Source organism: Scomber scombrus, chromosome 11, assembly GCF_963691925.1.
Source record: "Scomber scombrus chromosome 11, fScoSco1.1, whole genome shotgun sequence".
NCBI classification, from domain to species: Eukaryota; Metazoa; Chordata; class Actinopteri; order Scombriformes; family Scombridae; genus Scomber; species Scomber scombrus.
Window position 1 is genome coordinate 19,572,683 of NC_084980.1, and position 17,378 is coordinate 19,590,060.

The following is a 17,378-nucleotide window of genomic DNA, read 5'->3' on the forward strand; positions in this document are numbered from 1 at the left end:
GTTCACCCTCAGCAGCCAGAGCTCCCTTGGGGGCCCAGCTGCTTTCTCAGCCCGTACCGGCCATGAGCATTCCCCTGCCGGCATGCCTCCTCTGCCGTCCCCTCCCGTCCTGGGAGGGGGCCCTCTGCTGGTTCCCTGCGACAGCTCCACTGAACTCACCCACTCATTGCTGGAGGGAGAGTCTATCTCCTGCTTCGTCGTGGGGGGAGAGAAGCGGCTTTGCCTGCCCCAGGTGCTCAACTCCGTGCTACGCGACTTCTCGCTGCAGCAGATCAACACTGTGTGTGACGAGCTCTACGTCTACTGCTCACGTTGTGATGCCGAGCAGCTGCACATCCTTAAGGTGCTGGGCATCCTGCCGTTCAACGCACCTTCTTGTGGCCTCATTACGCTCACAGATGCACAGCGTCTGTGCAATGCTCTGTTGCGTCCTGGGGCGGCATTGCCTGCCGACCCCAGTGGGAAGCTGTCGGCCCAGGGTCTGCTGAAGGAGAGCGAAGCCAGCTTCCAGGTGGAGCACCAGTGTCTGGGGAAGTGCCAGGGTCTCTTTGTGCCCCAGTTCTACACCCAGCCCGAGGCACCCTGCATCCAGTGCGTTGAGTGCCATTTGCTCTTTTCACCACAGAAGTTTGTCATGCATTCACACAAGTCACCTGATAAGAGGACCTGCCACTGGGGCTTTGACTCAGCCAAGTGGCCCTGCTACCTGCAGCTTGCCAGGAAGTACCAAGGTATGCCGGAGGAGCCCAAGCTCAAGCAGCTCCTGGATGAGGTCAAAGAGAAGTTCCACTACCAGCTGAAGAGGTCGCTAGACAAAGTAAGTACACCTCTCAATTATACTTTGCTTGTTTTCATTCTATAAAATGTCATTCATCATCATGCTGGTAAGAAAAGAACTGAAATTGTGTTTTATTATGTTGTATTATGTGCTCTGAAAGTCTTTAGCTGGGTAATTTGCTCTTCCTCTTGTCTGTAACAGTATAGTCAGTGTTGTTGTGGCGTTCAGCAGGTTGACTAGACAACCTCACGGCTGGTGTTTTCTTAAACCAGCGTTGACCCAGTATGTGTGAGAGAGGTCTGGGACAGGTGGTGACATCTGCCTGCTCAGGTCTGATCAGACGAGGTTAGGCCAGCTGGCTACAGCTGAAGGGGAAGTGCATCATTTGTCCCCTCAGGTCACCTGGAGGTCATCAGGAATGTCACTGAACAAAAGGCCGATATACGAGGCTCAGGAAGAAGCTCTTTAACTCCTGTGTTGAAATTACATGCCAGCAGTTACCTTTTAATTTGACCTTTTAACGGACTTTAAACAAAAATAATTTTCTACTTTGCGCAGGATAACTTTAAATTGTCTTTTTTTCAAATTGCAACACATATGAAGAAAATGGAAATGAAAGCTAAACTTCATTATAATAACATTATATTGAATTCATCAGAAAATTGTTTCAGATTGATAGAAATTGTTAAAATCTTTGAGCTGCTTGCCAAGAAGGACAGATACAGGTGCTTCTTTTAGTTTATAAAGTGTCTAGATGTGGTACTACTGATGGATCTCGGTCCACATTAGAGGTTTTTGACCCTTTTTACCACCAGGATAGTGAAATGGCTCCACTGTATTACCAGCAGTTATGACTGAAGGCCAGAACAAGGCAGAGTCTTCCAAAGAGGACGATTTTGCCCATTCTTTTTGTGTTTTTGTGTCAAAACAGCATCCAAGGCACAAGGGCAGCAAGCCTATTGAAAAGTCGGCATTCAGAGGGGGGGAAAAGCTCTAGATTGTTTCCCTGCCATTGACTGGTTTATGTCTCATGACCTCCCTCTGACCACAGTGGGCTGCCATTTTTGTATTGTTTTCTGGGTAAAGGTGGGGTTGTGTTTTATCTGTTTCACTAGGTTTTTTCACTCTCAAATCCACCGGTGTAGATAAAGTAAAAAAATAAAATAAAATCTATAAATAATTGATCATTAACCAGCAAACACATATTTAGAATAGAAATGGACTCAACCACAACCTTTGGTAGCTTGATTTATTTGTTATTGTAGGACAGCAGGCAGCTGAATAAGTGAGAGACTGCAGTGTAGAAAGGTCGCTTTGTGTGTGTTCAGAGTGCGAGTATGCAGGTGTGAGAGTGCACAGCGCCGTATTAGAGGGCACAAATTAGTTGCGTATGTGAAATAAAGAGATGCTTTTTCTTTTTTTCCCCCGTCTGGTTAACATTGGGTGTGAATTTGCCGGAAATACCGTCTGCTGTCTCGTCTAGTGTCCACACCGCATTCCTGTCTCGCCTCTTCCCAATTGTCCTCCTCCTTCTCCTCCTCTTCTTCCTCCGCCTTCGTTTAAGGTATGCGTTTTGGAAGATGTAGACATTCCTTCACAAAGACATAAATGTTTCAATACCACAGAGGAAACATGAACGCAATGTCGGGCTCGCACAAAAGACATCAGCTTACACAAGCCGCAGATGCAACACACATGTATAAAAACAAGCTCAAGTAGGATGAAGAGACCCACCATTTTTTTGTTGTGTGTGTGTTTTTATGTGTGAGACATTGCCAACCTCAGTGTGTGTGTAATGAGCTGTTAACTGGAGGCTAGTATGACGCATCTTGGTTTCTCTCTGTCTCACACTTTGCCAGGCTCTCTGGAGCCTCTGTCTCACCACAGTTTCAGGTGCTGTCTGCTCTCTGTGGGGTGATTTCTCAGTTTATGTGTTTTTGTTGTTGTTGTATCTTTTTTTAGTCTGTGGCCGGGTTTTACCTCGTTCTGTTATTCGTGGGACGGGTCTTGATCGGAAAATTGTCTTGTCAGACCAATTGTGGAAGTGAGATTTTTATGCAACAGCTCGGTCTGTGTTGGCAGACACGCCACGCTGTCACAAATGGTCAAATTCCTGGAAAGACAGTTGCCTGTGAGTCTTCAGGAAGCAGGTGATTTTGGCATTTAAAAGAGGATGCCACTTCACCCCCCCACCCCCCCACACACCCTTCCCCATCCAAATCCGAGCGGATGCACGGGTGTGTGAAAGGTCAGTTGCCAGAGAACAAGGTGAGCTGGCAGTGTCCCGCTTCTCTCAGGACACTGGTGTTCCCTTCCAAGATCAACTACTCTCTGTGTATGTGTGTGTGTGTGTGTGTGTGTGTGTGTGTGTGTTTGGCTGAACAGGAAGTGAGGCAGACGGACATGTCTTTCACCCTGAACATCCTCCAGACTCTTTGTCCAGCCGCCTCCACTGCACTGGCTGTGTGACTCATACTTTCCACATCCCAGTGGATGTTAGTGGAAGACCAGGCAGGCAGCTTATAGTTACACACGCTTCTTAGAAAGATGGTTCAGCGTGTTGGTCTAACCCTGACTGCAGACCCTTTTTCCCAGTGGCCCTTATTTACACACAGTGTCAGTATGCACATTTACAAGCAGTTCATAGTTTTACCGGAGAGCTGTGGGACCTCTGGAGGAGAAGAGACACAAACAAGGGGAGCCTTCTGGAAGTTTTTTTTTTTTTCTTCCCCACACTTTCTCCAATGGCTTCTAGTCCCATATCCTGTTCGGAGTGTTTGGTTTGAGAAGGTGCAGTTAAAAACTCCAGGACTCACTCTCTATAAACAGTGCTTTGTGCCCCCGAGGCGCAGCTACACTGTCCACTGATCCCTGCTGTGTAAATAGAGTTTGCTAGACAGACGCCACCAACAGACAGCAACAAGCTGATGCCTTATCTCGAGAGTTACTTCAGCGTCCACCAGACAATGAGTTCATTCTGCCTTCAGGGGTTGTGACAGGCGCACGTACTTTCCACTGAGACATGATCATGTGTCGTCATTTTCATTAGGTGATTTTTTAAATTTATTTATTTATTTTTTCCTCTGACAAGACAGGAAGAAACAGATCATCCCCCACTACCTTGTGAAATAACTGTTGCTGGAGGGACATTTTGTTTATCTGGGCTGTGTGTTTACATGGCGTGTCATCAGACAAGTTATAGAGAACTGGTGTATTACAAAACATCTCAGTGACAAAATCCCTCACTTGTACTCACATCAGGTCAATTTATATTTTAAAAACTGATTTAAAATGGTTTCAATTTTGCTGTTTCCAAATATGTAAAAACAAACAAACATTGGCCTGATATTTTAGGCTTTGTTTCCCAAACCTTGCAACATAACTCCACAGCAGAGCAACATAGTGAACATGGCTACGTGTTTCTTATTGCCTCGGCCTTGTTTGTAAGTGTTGTGCTGGCCCAGAGTCAAAAGTGTCAGACGGAGAGAACAGCCTTCCTCTGTCTGCCTCCCTGGCTGGGCTGACACAGTGGCTGCGGCACAGACGGCAGACAGCTGCATCTCTCTGGCTTCCTCTTTTTGCTATTTGGAAACCAGTGACTTCATTACCGCAGACCAGTGCAGCTGCACTCTCTGTCTGTCTGTCTGCTTGTCAGTCATTCTCTTGGGCTGTATCTAATTTGATTTTGGCGAGAACGCTAATCGTTCACTGTGCTGCCTTTTCGCTATCTCTTCCCCTACCTCTCCCCTCTATCTTGAAGTCCATCTTCCATCCGCCCCGCTCCTCTTGGGTTCATGTCCTCACACACACACACACACACACACACACACACACACACACACACACACACACACACACACACACACACACACACACACACACACACACACACATGTTGACATATGGCCTTCGGTCTGCTCTTCCTCCTTTTCACTCACCATCATCCGTTTCTTCTAACCCAGACAGTTCTGCTGTTTTGTCACGTGTCTGTAAGCAGTCAATACCCCCTGGGCCCAAATCAGCGGACAGTAACAAAATAAGCAGCCAAATGACCCGATAAGTCGATCGTTACATAAGCAATAAGACCACTTGTGTGGGTCTGCTAGGTGGATGAGAGGAAAGCCAGTGACTATTGATTGGGTCTCCAACCTTGATGGATGTGGCGAGTTGCTGGGTGACACAGACATTGAATAGAGGAGGAGATGGACCGAGAGGGCGGCATGAAGAAATAAAAGAAGAGTGAAACGAGGAGAGTCAGTTACAGGGCCCGCAGCCAGCGTTGCATAAGTTTCTGTCTGCGTTCAGACATGTGCAACAGTCTCCTAAGTTAACCTCACCTCCGCATCTGCTGCCGCCTTTTGTAATTTTCATAACTCAGACAGGCTGCCAGACATGAGTAGCGTCAGGCAAACTCAAATACGGTAACTGTGGTCAGAAGACATGCCGCGTCTGGAGGAGATACTTGAGGTGGGATGTGTGAGGTAAAGAGTCTGAAAAGAGAACCATGACAGGGTAAGGTCAGGACAGTTGGTTGGTGTCTCATTCACAAACCACTCTCCTCCTCTTTCTTACTCTCGCCTCTCCATAAAACAAGCAGTGCTCACACAGCCATCAGATTGTTACAGGGGGCTTGGGCCCCAGCTCTTCTTTCCTCGGTTGAAAATTAACCTCCCCAAGACCTGAGCTGAACCACACATCTAGCCTGGAACAGCCCTCTGGGCTGGCCAATCACATACCGACTAGCTTGCATTTCCCCAGCCTTTCCTTTGCCCCCTACCCCACCCCAAGACACCCATACACATATTTCTATGTGTGTTTGTGCATTTTCCAAAGAACAATTATCCACTTATACTGAATACACAGCAGCTTCTTTGAATGCTGGCCCAGAGTAACCTACAGTCTATCACGCCTGTATGTAGTTCGGTGTGGGAGACTGTACGTGTTCCCTGTGCACAACAAGCTGTGCCTTGGCCAGTGTTTGCTGCCTGTTGTAAAGGGCTAAATGGGGCCCCGCAAGGTAGGAGGGGCTGAGCCAAGGGGCCTCTGGTATGTCACCATCAGGTCAGTGCCAGTATCACAGCTCCATAACAGCATTGCAGCACACTGGAGGAACACAAAGTCCATTACATTAGTTTTCCTTTTCATAATCTTCACAGTTTTTTAGTACCAACATTTGAAAACTGTTGCAGTCTTCAGCTGCAGTTTAGTTCTCCTCTTGTGTATTTAAAATCTAGCATTGGTTGGATGGTGGTAGTTTCCCACCCCAGCTGTAGCTTGTTGTTTTTGACCCGTTTCCTTTGCTTGGGCTCTTTTCCCACCTCAGCACCACAGGAAGAAGATAATGCGCAGCACTGGGACTGATGTGAGCTAGCCACAGCAGCAGAGATATGTCAGTCCAGATACAGTGGAACCTCTGCCACGTCTGCCAACAGTCTCATAGACTAAACAAACTGGCTAAGCCCCTCCCCAGCCAAATGTCCTCCAGGCTTTAAAAGGGCTCTGGACTGACAGCATGTTTGCATGTTCGCTGTGTTCTGGCTCTTCCCCCCCTTAGGGCGTCAGACCAGTTTGTCGCTTCTAAAGAAAATGAGAGCGAGAACAAGTGAAAGTGATGGGGAATATAACGGCCTACAAGTTCAAACAAGACTGTCAGAAAAGAAAGGCGGCTTGGATCGTAACACGTCTGACTACTTTGCCGGGGTTGTTTTGCATGAGAGCTGAATAATGAGGAGTCTTGGTATTAATTAATCGACGAGTGGATGAAAAGATTAACTGTCCACTGTCTGGTCGCCCTGGGAGACAGTCAGAAGAGCAGGTTGTGTGTGTGTTGGGGGTGGAGGGGGGGGATAGGGAGTCAGAGGCGAGGGAGGTATACTGTAAAAGAATTGTGGGAGACTGCCAGCCTGTGCGTGTTGTGTGCAAGCAGAGAGAGAGAGGGTGCGTTTGCATTTGAAAGGCTCTTCTGTGCCGCCTTCCCGGTGGGAACAGTGATTAATGAAGATATAAATGGAGAGTACAGAGACGGCGCTTTCCATAGGAGCAGACACACACACACACACACACACACACACACACACACACACACACACACACACACACACACACACACACACTCACACACTCACAAATACACACCATATAGGCACTTTAACTCACTCTCTCTCATATTTTCTCTCACAGCCCCAGTGTCCCAGACAGGGAGATAAACACAAGATATCAAAGGCGTGTCATGAGTCCCACTGGGCTGCCACCCGGCACATCCACAACACATTAAGCCCAGCCACTACACTGATCAATTATGCATGTAGCAAATACAGGGAAATCAAGGGAAAATAGTCGGCCTGTACGATTAAGGGAATCCCCATCTCTCCACTTTGCCAGTAATTTATTTGCATGTTTGGTAATAGCTCGTCATTTCCATATGGAAGCGATTCTGCCTGCGCCGTTTGATTAGGTGTCCAAGTCCTTTTGTCAAATTGCTCCACACGCTTAATGGCTCAGAACAACAGCAAGCAGGATTAAACTACATCCACACTCATTTTTAAACAGCCTTTTAAAATAAAAATGAGCGTTTTAACACCGTTTCAGGAATAATCTTTGTCCGTACTAATGTATATCACATGACCATTCACGTATACCGGGCATGAACAGTAAGCAGTTATCTACTCTGCAGTTGGTCGCTTAGTTGCAAAAAGATGGAAAAATGGTGAAAAGTGAGACCAGGTAGAATTAATCGCTCAAGGCTGATGTCATTTGTTTTCTTTCAGAAAAAGGGTCATGTGAATAAGGGTGTGATGAATCGGAAGGACACGTCGTGACTGATAAGATCCAATCAGCAAGCAAATGTGGGTGTTTGCGTCATTGCTTTCAAAAGTCTCAGTTTCTGCCTGTTCAGACTAAAACACAAGCCTGGAGTCTTCTAGCCAAAACTGAGTCAGCTGTGTTTTCAAAAGTCTCGGTTTTGGGGGTTTGAAAACACTGAAGTAGTGTGGACCCTAGGTGTAGTAAGGTGTAGCTCATAAAAGTCGTACGTTTTTAAACAAAAGTAGTGCGGATGTAGCCTAAGCATTGCCATGGAGCGTACTAGTTTTGACCTTCAGCCGCAACACAGCTGAACACCATTGATGCTAACCTGCTAAGCTTGTATAGGTGATTACTTGCCCTGTTAGTCCTTGAATTTTCAGCCTCACCTTTGCTCCACTAACATCAAACGCCCTCCAACATTTTCTCCCCCTCCCACTGCTGGCCGCCTCTATACCCTGTAAATCCTTATCTCACCAGGGGCCTGACTAATGTTGCTCAGGGAAAGGCTGTAAAGTTAGCAACCGGGAAACAGACTGCTTCAGTGAAGGTGAAACAAGTGACATTTTGTGGTTTTGCCCAGTCTTCCATCTCTTTCAGACTCTGCCTTTGCCGAATAATGATGTGTTTATCTCACTGCTATTCCCACCTAAAGCAACGCCACTCATGGGAATCATCCGTTTCCCTGATATTTTTCAGGGCAGACATACACACACATGCAAACATGCAGTCTTCTTTGCTTCATGTCCCTCAGCGTCCATAACAGCTCATCTGCATCCTGTAAATAGAGTATTATTTCCCTCTGGATCCTCTACAGCCCCACTGCACCTCTTTACATCATAAACTAAGAAGTAGACAATCTTTGAGGTCGTTGACCTCCAGATGCAATTCATTACAAAATAGCTTTTATAAAATAGTATATAGTCTATTTTCATTTGAGCATCCTTAGCAGCTATGGAGGCCTAATTAATGGGCTGCATGTGTCGAGACTGGTGAGTGCACTTCAGCATCCTTGCATGCAAATCTAGCAGTCGAGTCCTCCTTAACTGTCCCCGAGCAACAGAGTGGCGTTTGTGTATGTGCCTCTCGTTGAGCATGTGGCACTGATTCTCGGGTCTTTGCGTGTCCAGCTCTTTTTCTGGCTTCGCTGTTCGCTTGTCGTATTTAAACAGGCTCGTTTGGCCCGTGCAGAGCCTCATTGCCCTTGACTTTATCCTTTGAAGACTGAAGTATTGCCTTGTGGTTTACAGTCTGGCTACATTTTAACCAGTTCCTATGACAAGTGCACGTTGTTATGCCAGACATTTTCTTTGTCATCACTATCAAAATGAAATGGGCTGAGGCACATCCTGATCCCAGATGAGGCCATATGTACAGTACGTCTTGAGAAGACTGACTCATCGTGGGGGAAGAAATCTCCCCTCAGGCCAAATGATGGTGAATTCTGGCTGCAGCTGGCAAGGTTGCCCTTTCTGTCTAGTGCCTTGGCAGACAACCAAACAGCCTCATTTTCTATTCTCTAAGGAGTTACGCCTCACAGAAGAATGAGAGTTTCAGTCAAAACTTTAAATCCAAAAGTGAAACTTTTTCAACTCGTGTCACAAGATCGAATGACCAAAAGCCAGACTGTGACTTTACCCTGACATGGGCTTTCAGTGTTTCTTCATGATGATGACATAGTCTCTTATTAGAAAGATACACACACAGTAGCACATGATAATGCGCTGGTGACACAGTCCGCAGTTCACAATTTTTAAGGAAGTCAAAGGGTCACAGCCACACACACACACACACACACACACACACACACACACACACACACACACACACACACACACACACACACACACACACACAAACACAAACACAACCACCATCAGCCACTTCCTCCCATCACCACGCCAACCCTATCCTGCAGCGTGAGTCACGGTGCTCCATCAGTGCTGTGGTCTGCTCTCAACTCATCAGCGTCACTGTGGAGCCAGGACGGAGATTTATCACTGTCCCGCTCTCTCTCTCTCTGTCTGTTTGATCTACGCCCAGGTGTGTTCACTTAGAGCTCTGACTCAACTGTAATGACATTTACTAAACCTGACCGCGCTTTTCTTTGGCTGTTGTCAAGCCCGCCTCAGACACTGACGGACTGTTTTGAATTAATGGAGGAAGACTCGTGATCAAGTGGACTGTGGGTTCACCTGTCAGAGACTCTGGTGTAGTAATAACAGTACAGGCAGGATGGAAATGATTAACAACCTCCAGACAAATGCTGGTAGATTTCTGTGTGTAGCTTTGAGCTTGTTCTTTTTGATAGTTTAGATTTGTATTTTGACACACTCACTGTGAAGGACTACTAGATGAAAAAGTAACATATACATATGTTTTAGCACATTTCATTGAGATAATAAGCTTATTATGTTCAATACTGGCGGAAAGTGATAGTTTAGCAGAGAGCTGCAATGTCTAGTCCCACATAATAAACACTGCAGCCAAACTAGGAGTGCTCAAGACAGTCTCTGGCTTGCGCTCCTTCCCCTTTTTGCTGCACTGTTTACGCGTGCATAAAAAACCCATATGGTGCGTGTGTCGACACTGTATAGGGACGCGCATGATTAATTTCCTCCGAGCCATATAACACCAGATATTTTATTACATGACTATTTTGGTACAAACATTTTACCCGCTGGTGTGGCACACATAGCCTTCTGAGATTTACTCGCCAAATGGAAAATGTAGCCACATTTGGCGCTCGGCTGGTGTTAATTTCGGACCCTGCATGAGCCGCTGTGAAAGTAAAGAGAAGAGTCTTCTGAGACTTGTTTTAAAAACAAGATCTTGTGACATAGAGGAAAAGAAAGAGAGAGGGAGAAGGAGAGTCGTGGTAGTTGATGGATTTGCATTACGCAAGCTGTGTGTGTGTGTATATTTGTGTGTGGGAGAGACAGGCAAGCCTGAGGGGCCTGGACAGCAAAGCCAAGCTGCCCATGCAGAGACTAGCAGTAGAGGCTTCAAACAAGCTCCTGCATGTAATATGGATGAGACCAGAGCTCCCTGCAGAACAGTCAGAGAACCCAGGGCCTGTTTGGATTTAACTCTCTCTCTTTCCATGTGTCTGTGATAGATTTTTACCCTGCAGGGTGTTTTGGCCAGGTGCAGGTTTCTCTTTGTAGCGCAGTGACTGTATCACGGGTCAACCTCCTCTCCCTCTCTCTCTCCCTCTCCCTCTCCCTCCCTCTCTCTCTTTCTCTCTCTCTCTCTCTCTCTCTCTCTCTCTCTCTCTCTCTCCCTCCCTCTCTCTCCTTCTCTCTCCTTCCCCTCTCCTTCTTTCTCCATCCCCTTCTTCCCCCTCTGGCCTCGTTGCAGACAGCGACAACCAACCAAGCACTGACATTTACTGCAGTATTCCACATTACAGCGAAAAGCCTCCCATGCCGAGGAAGAAGTAAACAAACCGCCAATCGATATATATGACGGCATACAAGAGCTTGTAAAGAAGGAAAAAAATTGAGATTTGGGGGCAACTCCAACTTTCTTTCAGTAAAACATTAAAACCTCTTGTTTAAACACTCACTTATTTAACTGTGGAGCTCATTCTTCTTTAGACAGATACGCAGACTTCAGCATTTATTTTACATCTTTTATTTTATGGATGCTTGGATGTATTTTGCAAAGACAGAGGGTCGGGCAGTGTCTCCATTTTGTGTTTTCTGTCTGTCTGTCTGTCTGTCTGTCTGTCTGTCTGTCTGTGTGCGTGTGTGCGTGTGTGTGCGTGTAGTGATAGCAGTGCATTGCTGGCTTGCTGACAGCCTCACTCGGCTTTCAGTCTGCTTAGCAACGCTCGTCCTCTCTGCAGCTCTCTCACTCCCCCTCTGTCTCCAAGCACTCTGAGTTGTTTCATCCCTTCGAATAGTAAGCCGTGTTCCTGTCTATGTAGAGAAAAAAAGCAGGTAGCTGATCTGTGTTTTGGTGGTGGTAATGTGTGTGTGTGTATTCCTAATTGGGAATTTGAACCAGTAACCTACCTCCGAACAGCATCCCATAGCAACAATCTTCTCCTGAGACCTTTCTCTTTCGTTTTTAGAGATGTTTAAGCATGCAAACACACACACACACACGCACACACGCACACACACACACACACTGGCCCAGATGAAGCTCAAATGATGAGTACAGTCATCCACAGACAAGACAGGGACCCACTGGCCTCATTCTCAGTCTGTGCGTCCTCCTGGGATCACGAAGTGTGTCTGCTCGTATCTGAGCGTGTATGTTTGCACGGACAGTTTGCTTGCGGTAAACTACGTCATCCTCCTACATTGTTGTTGGATGGGATGTGTGTTTACTGCATCTGTGTGTGTATGTCTCTCTCTCTCTCACTCTCTCTGTCTTGTGGCCTGGTTGAGTCACATAGGTGAGCCCCGACAGCTTTGGTAATTAACGCTCTGGGGGGCGCTGGGGAAGGAAAGTGGAACTCACACACACACACACACACACACACACACACACACACACACACACACACACACACACACACACACACACACACACACACACACACACTAAGCAGCTAGTATGCTCTCATGTGCATGGATGCTTTTTAAATGCCCTTCACTGACTCAAACACATCCAGATTTCCTTGTGCACATGTGTACATGTAGACAGATTGAATGAGGCGGGCCGTGTTTTGATAGAGGCGCACGTCTAACCTAATGACACAGTTAGGTTAAGAGTCAGAGCCCTCATAACATTCCTTTGATTGTCAAGTGACAACAGAAAGCAAACACTGCTCTCTCTCTTCCTGTGTTACTGCCACAGGAAGGCCAAATATTGTTTGGCTCTGTCATAAAGCTACATGATTTTCTAAGTGATTATCTTCCTGTGCAGTTTGTGTCCTGCGTGTGGTCACGGCTGTTAATCATAGTGTTTGAGGTTGATGATTCAAACGTTGAGATAAATCTGTTGTTCTTCTTGCCTGTGATACAACGTCTAGACTACACCGTGCATTTGAGTAATGTTTCATCACTGCCGCCGGGGATGCAACAAACAATTACGTCTGACGTTGATTAATTGGGTTATAATTCCTTCTTATTGATCAATTACTCATGCGGTATATGATACATTTCCATCACAAGTCCCCAGAATTAAATTAAAAGTGACACCTTTTTAAAAATGACTCATTTTGATGAAGGGTAAAAAAACAACAACCCAAAAACAAATCCTTTTCTAATTTATAGAATTCTGTCATGGCATTTGAGAATTTAACCCAGCAAATATTTTGCCGGCGTGTCTAAATGATAAATGACTTAAATGATTAACAATCAGAGTTGTCATGGCTTCATTCTGTCAAACCGATAATCGATCAGCACTAATCATCTCTGTGATAATTATGGCAACTAGAAGCATAATGTTGCCCCATCTTCATTAGCATTTTCATTGGTTAACTGAGACATAATTATAGACAAAAATTGAAGGATTCTGCTCAGTATTTTTTGAATTACAGAGAAACTATTTCGGTTATTTAATAATTGTTGAATTCATTTATTTTGCAGAAATGAAAAAACACTGGTTCCAACTAATATGGATATTTTCTGGTTGATTTGGTCTTCTGTGATTATTACATTTAATATATTTTGGATTATCGATAAAAACAAAACATCTGGAGAGAAACAACCAATCCAGAAAGTAACCAGCAGATTAATTGATAATGAAAATATAATAATCATTAGTTGGAGCGCCAGTATATTTTCTTTCAAGACTGTGATGTATACTGTGTCAAAGATACTGTGTGTGTGTGTGTGTGTGTGTGTGTGTGTGTGTGTGTGTGTGTGTGTGTGTGTGTGTGTGTGTGTGTGTGTGTGTGTGTGTGTGTGTCGGGGGCGGGGCACACCTTCGCCTGTGTGGCCTGCCGAATGTATTCCAGTCAGACAATTTGTCCATTCATGAGGTAACGTTATTACAACCCTCCTCGTGTACGGCTGTGAATATAGACTGGAAGTCGCCACCTGGGATTTGACTGTGAAACATGAGAAACGGAGAAGGGAGAGCGAGCGAGGGAGTGAGAGGGAGGGAGGGAGAGATGAATAGAAAAATTGATCGAGGGAGAGCTTAAGAGACTGCTTTTTATGTGAAGGATCATAGTGAAAATGCAGCTTCTGGTTTCCAAATTAAACTTGTGTCTGAGGTAAAGCTACAGTAGGTGGACAGTTGATAGCGCGTTTATTAGGGGAGGGAAATTCCTATGACTTACAGCTTGCTCCGAGGCACTACATTTTCTCCCAGAGATTCCCATGAACTGTGTCTCCTCTGGGTCCCATTGGCTCTGGTTATCAAGACTGTGGCATACTTGTGAGGATTGTAAAATGGCTGACTGGAGCTTTAGCTACAGAGGGAGGCGTTCAACATGTTGACAGGGGAAGGGAAAGGCTCTCACTGTGTGTGTGTGTGTGTGTGTGTGTGTGTGTGTGTGTGTGTTTGACGTGCATGTAATGACTGTCTAGACGGAGTGCCCATGTGGCGCAAAAAATGCGCCCGAGGACTAAAGCCAAAGCCAGTCGGGAATGAACCTGTCCTTATCTGCCCGTGAGTGTGTGTTTGTGACTCTGGCATGACTAGTCTGGCTGATCCTTATCAGTGTGCTTGTCTGGCTCTGTTCTTTCTCTTTGTATTTGGAAAGAGGGAGGAACAGGTGTGTGTGTGTGTGTGTGTGTGTGTGTGTGTGTGTGTGTGTGTGTGTGTGTGTGTGTGTGTGTGTGTGTGTGTGTGTGTGTGTGTGTGTGTGTGTGTGTGTGTGTGTGTGTGTGTGTGTGTGTGTGTGTGTGTGTGTGTGTGTGTGTGTGAAGGCACAAACAGTCACATGTTGTCTGTTTGTCTCCTCATCTGTGTTGGCTGTCTGCCGATTCTCCCCCCCCCCCCCTTTTTTCCTCCTCTCTGTCACCTGTTTATCTAACCGTCCACCTGTCAGACCTGTCCTCATCTGTGCCCTGCTCTGTTTTTATTAGCGCTTATCTCTCTCTTCTTTTTTTTCTAAGGCGAAAGAAGTTCCTCAGCACCTACAAGACCATGAGAAAATACTTACTAATAAACTTATTAACTATCCCACCATTATACATAACCAAAAAGTTAGCTAAACATGTAGATGGTGAAATAAAATCCAGTCATCTCATTTCACGTTGCTGCTGAGTTAATGAGAACCTCTACCTAAAAAAAAAAAGTGTATTCCTTTAAATGCCCCACTTTACTGCCTGGTTCCCTTGTGGGCTGTTATTGATTTGGCTGCTGAAACAAAGTGCAGCTCCCGGTCCATGGATAAATGGCTTATTGGATTAAGACCTCCATATAAAGGCCTCTAGTGTCTTTGTGTGTGTGTGTGTGTGTGTGTGTGTGTCTTTGTGTGTGTGTGTGTGTGTGTATGGGGGGCCAGGTGGGACCACCAGAACACTGGATCCAAGAAGAAGTACCTTTTCATTTATGAAGCACATACAAACCAGACCCCAAAGACCCCCAAAGAGAGAGACAGACATGTCACATCCTCACAACAAGCAAAAGAGGCTGCGTTGCACTCTATAGATCAACTCGTGTGTGAAAAGGAGACTTTTCAAAGAGCGGACAAGAGACTGAAATGAATTCTGCGACACACATTCAGGCAGCCAAGATGCCTCGATATCTCGCTGTTGCATAGCTCGGTCAGGAAGTATATATATCTGTGTATCTGTAGCTTGATCTTTGACACGGTTGACGACTGCAGCAGAACAGGATGTGGTCTAGAAACAGACAGGGCGTGACTGACTGTCTCTATGAGTGTCTGTGTGTGTGTTAAGACTTCTTTCCTCCTTCGCTGTCTGAGGCAGAATGAAAAAAAAAAAAAGGGAACCCAAATAAAGGCTGTTTACTTCCTCCTGAGAGGAAAAGGGAGAATGAGCTGCGTTACTATCGTTCTCTTCTCCTACCCTCTGCCCTCCCTTAACTGAATGCCAGGCGCATGAATGGCTCAGAGGGGGGAGGAGGAGGAAGAGGAGGAAGAGGGAGGATGGGTGGCACGGTTGCATTTTTTTTTAACCCCCTCTGTGTCTGTCCCCCTGAGCCAGATTGCGACGCTGCTTTGGCTTTTTCGTACACAACTGCTGATGCCAGGGCTTTAACAGATGTGAAGACAATTGGGCCCAACAGTGGTCGTGTGTGTGTGTGTGTGTGTGTGTGTGTGTGTGTGTGTATATCAGGGATTTTAAGTTGATTTTAATAACACACACCCAAGCCCGCCGCTCTGGGATAAAAGGTCAGAGCGAGGCTTGCGCACTCTTTATTGTGCCCTAGATAAGATTTGCCACTGGGCTTGTCAAGACTGGTTGTGTTTGTGTGTGTGTGTTTTTTTTTTTGAGTGTGTGTTGTATGCTGGGCAGGGTTTTACTGTCTTATCATTTAAACAGCAGAAAAATCAACACATGCTATCTGCTAAAAATCTATAAGTCTATAACATGTCAGAGAATAGTGAAAGACGTCCAAAGTGAATCATCAAATGTCCTGTTTGGTCTGTCCGACAGTCAAACACAGTCAGTTTACAATCAATCATTTCAGCTCTACTTATCTATCTTTTTATCTACAGAAATGTTCACAGCCTTCACAAGAGTGACACGTTCAGCTTATCACAGATCATCCATCTGAATGCATTTCCTTTCTGCTCCTAAAGTTTCCATTTTAATAAGTGAGAGCTCATCCACTCCATTGAAAATGCATCGTTCTGTGTGTACATGTGAAGGGAGGACTAGTATGTGTTTTATTATACATGTATGGAGACAGCATGGGTATTTATAGCCCAGAGTGACTGTGTGTGTGTGTGTACGCACTGAGATGGCAGTCATCTGGAGTGTCCATGTGACTGGAGCGGAGAGACGGAGGGGGGAGGAGGAGGAGAGCTTGACCTCGGACTTATTTGCACTCTCTGAGTGGCAGTGTGTCAGTCTGAGCGTGTGTCGGAGTCTCCGCCTTTTGCTAAGGTACATATGAATTACAGCGAGCGCCGACTCTGATCGTAAAGAGAGAAAGAAATCGGACTACTCTTGTCATCTGTCCGGATGAGCGGAGAGACTGGCGAGAGCTGAAAGAGACTAGCTTATATCCTCTGCAGTCTTCTGCTGCAAAGAAATTGGGTGGTTGTCAACTTTTTTTTTTAATAAAGTTGGAAGCCTTTACCCCAATCAGAAATCAGCTCTTCATGAATGATACGGTGGTGCCTGCGCTAGCACAGCCAATTATGAAACCTAGAGCGTTGAGCAAAATTTCATTTCTTGCTTAAAATTGGAAAAAAAAGAAGCTTAATTTAATTGCAAAGTAAATGCACAGGCTTTACACTTTTTTAGACTTTTTTTTTTTAGGATTACTGTTCCCACAAGTTTATATAAGAGTGTCAACCTCAATTTCAAATGCCCTTCAGCTATAAAAATTTCCAGCTAAAAAGAGAAAAGAGGCAACAAGTATTTCTGCTGTAAATTGGATGTTAGTGCTTTGCATTAGGAAGCACAGAAGGAGCTCCCAGTAGAAATACACGGCTCCCGCTTCAAGTACTTGCCACCTGCATCTATCAGACCTGTGTATGGTAATGTACGGTTCTGAATGTGGTAGACGGGGCGTGCTTGTTATTGTTGGATTTAACAGCACTCAGGCTTCCCAGACGGAAAAAAACACTTTCTGCTCCATTAATGCTTCTACTGTAGAAAGTCATGTGTGCTAATGGTCTGGGGGACTCTACTGAGGCTCTGGAAATGGGTCATTGTAAAAGTTCACATGGTTCTGTGTGTATGTGTCTAGA

The 17,378-nt window shown here is 45.6% G+C and overlaps 2 protein-coding genes across 2 annotated transcripts in view; both read left to right on the top strand.

Moving 5' to 3' along the window:
• Window positions 1–17,378, top strand: part of prkci (protein kinase C, iota) — a 62,452-nt gene that overhangs the window by 41,554 nt on the left and 3,520 nt on the right. The window lies entirely within an intron of this gene.
• The window catches only part of skila (SKI-like proto-oncogene a), a 33,691-nt gene that overhangs the window by 467 nt on the left and 15,846 nt on the right, over window positions 1–17,378 (top strand). Inside the window, exon 1 of the mRNA XM_062429061.1 lies at window positions 1–817. This exon is cut by the window's left edge and continues 467 nt beyond it. Within this exon, the coding sequence (XP_062285045.1) occupies window positions 1–817 (817 nt within the window). The remainder of the gene's footprint in view (window positions 818–17,378) is intronic.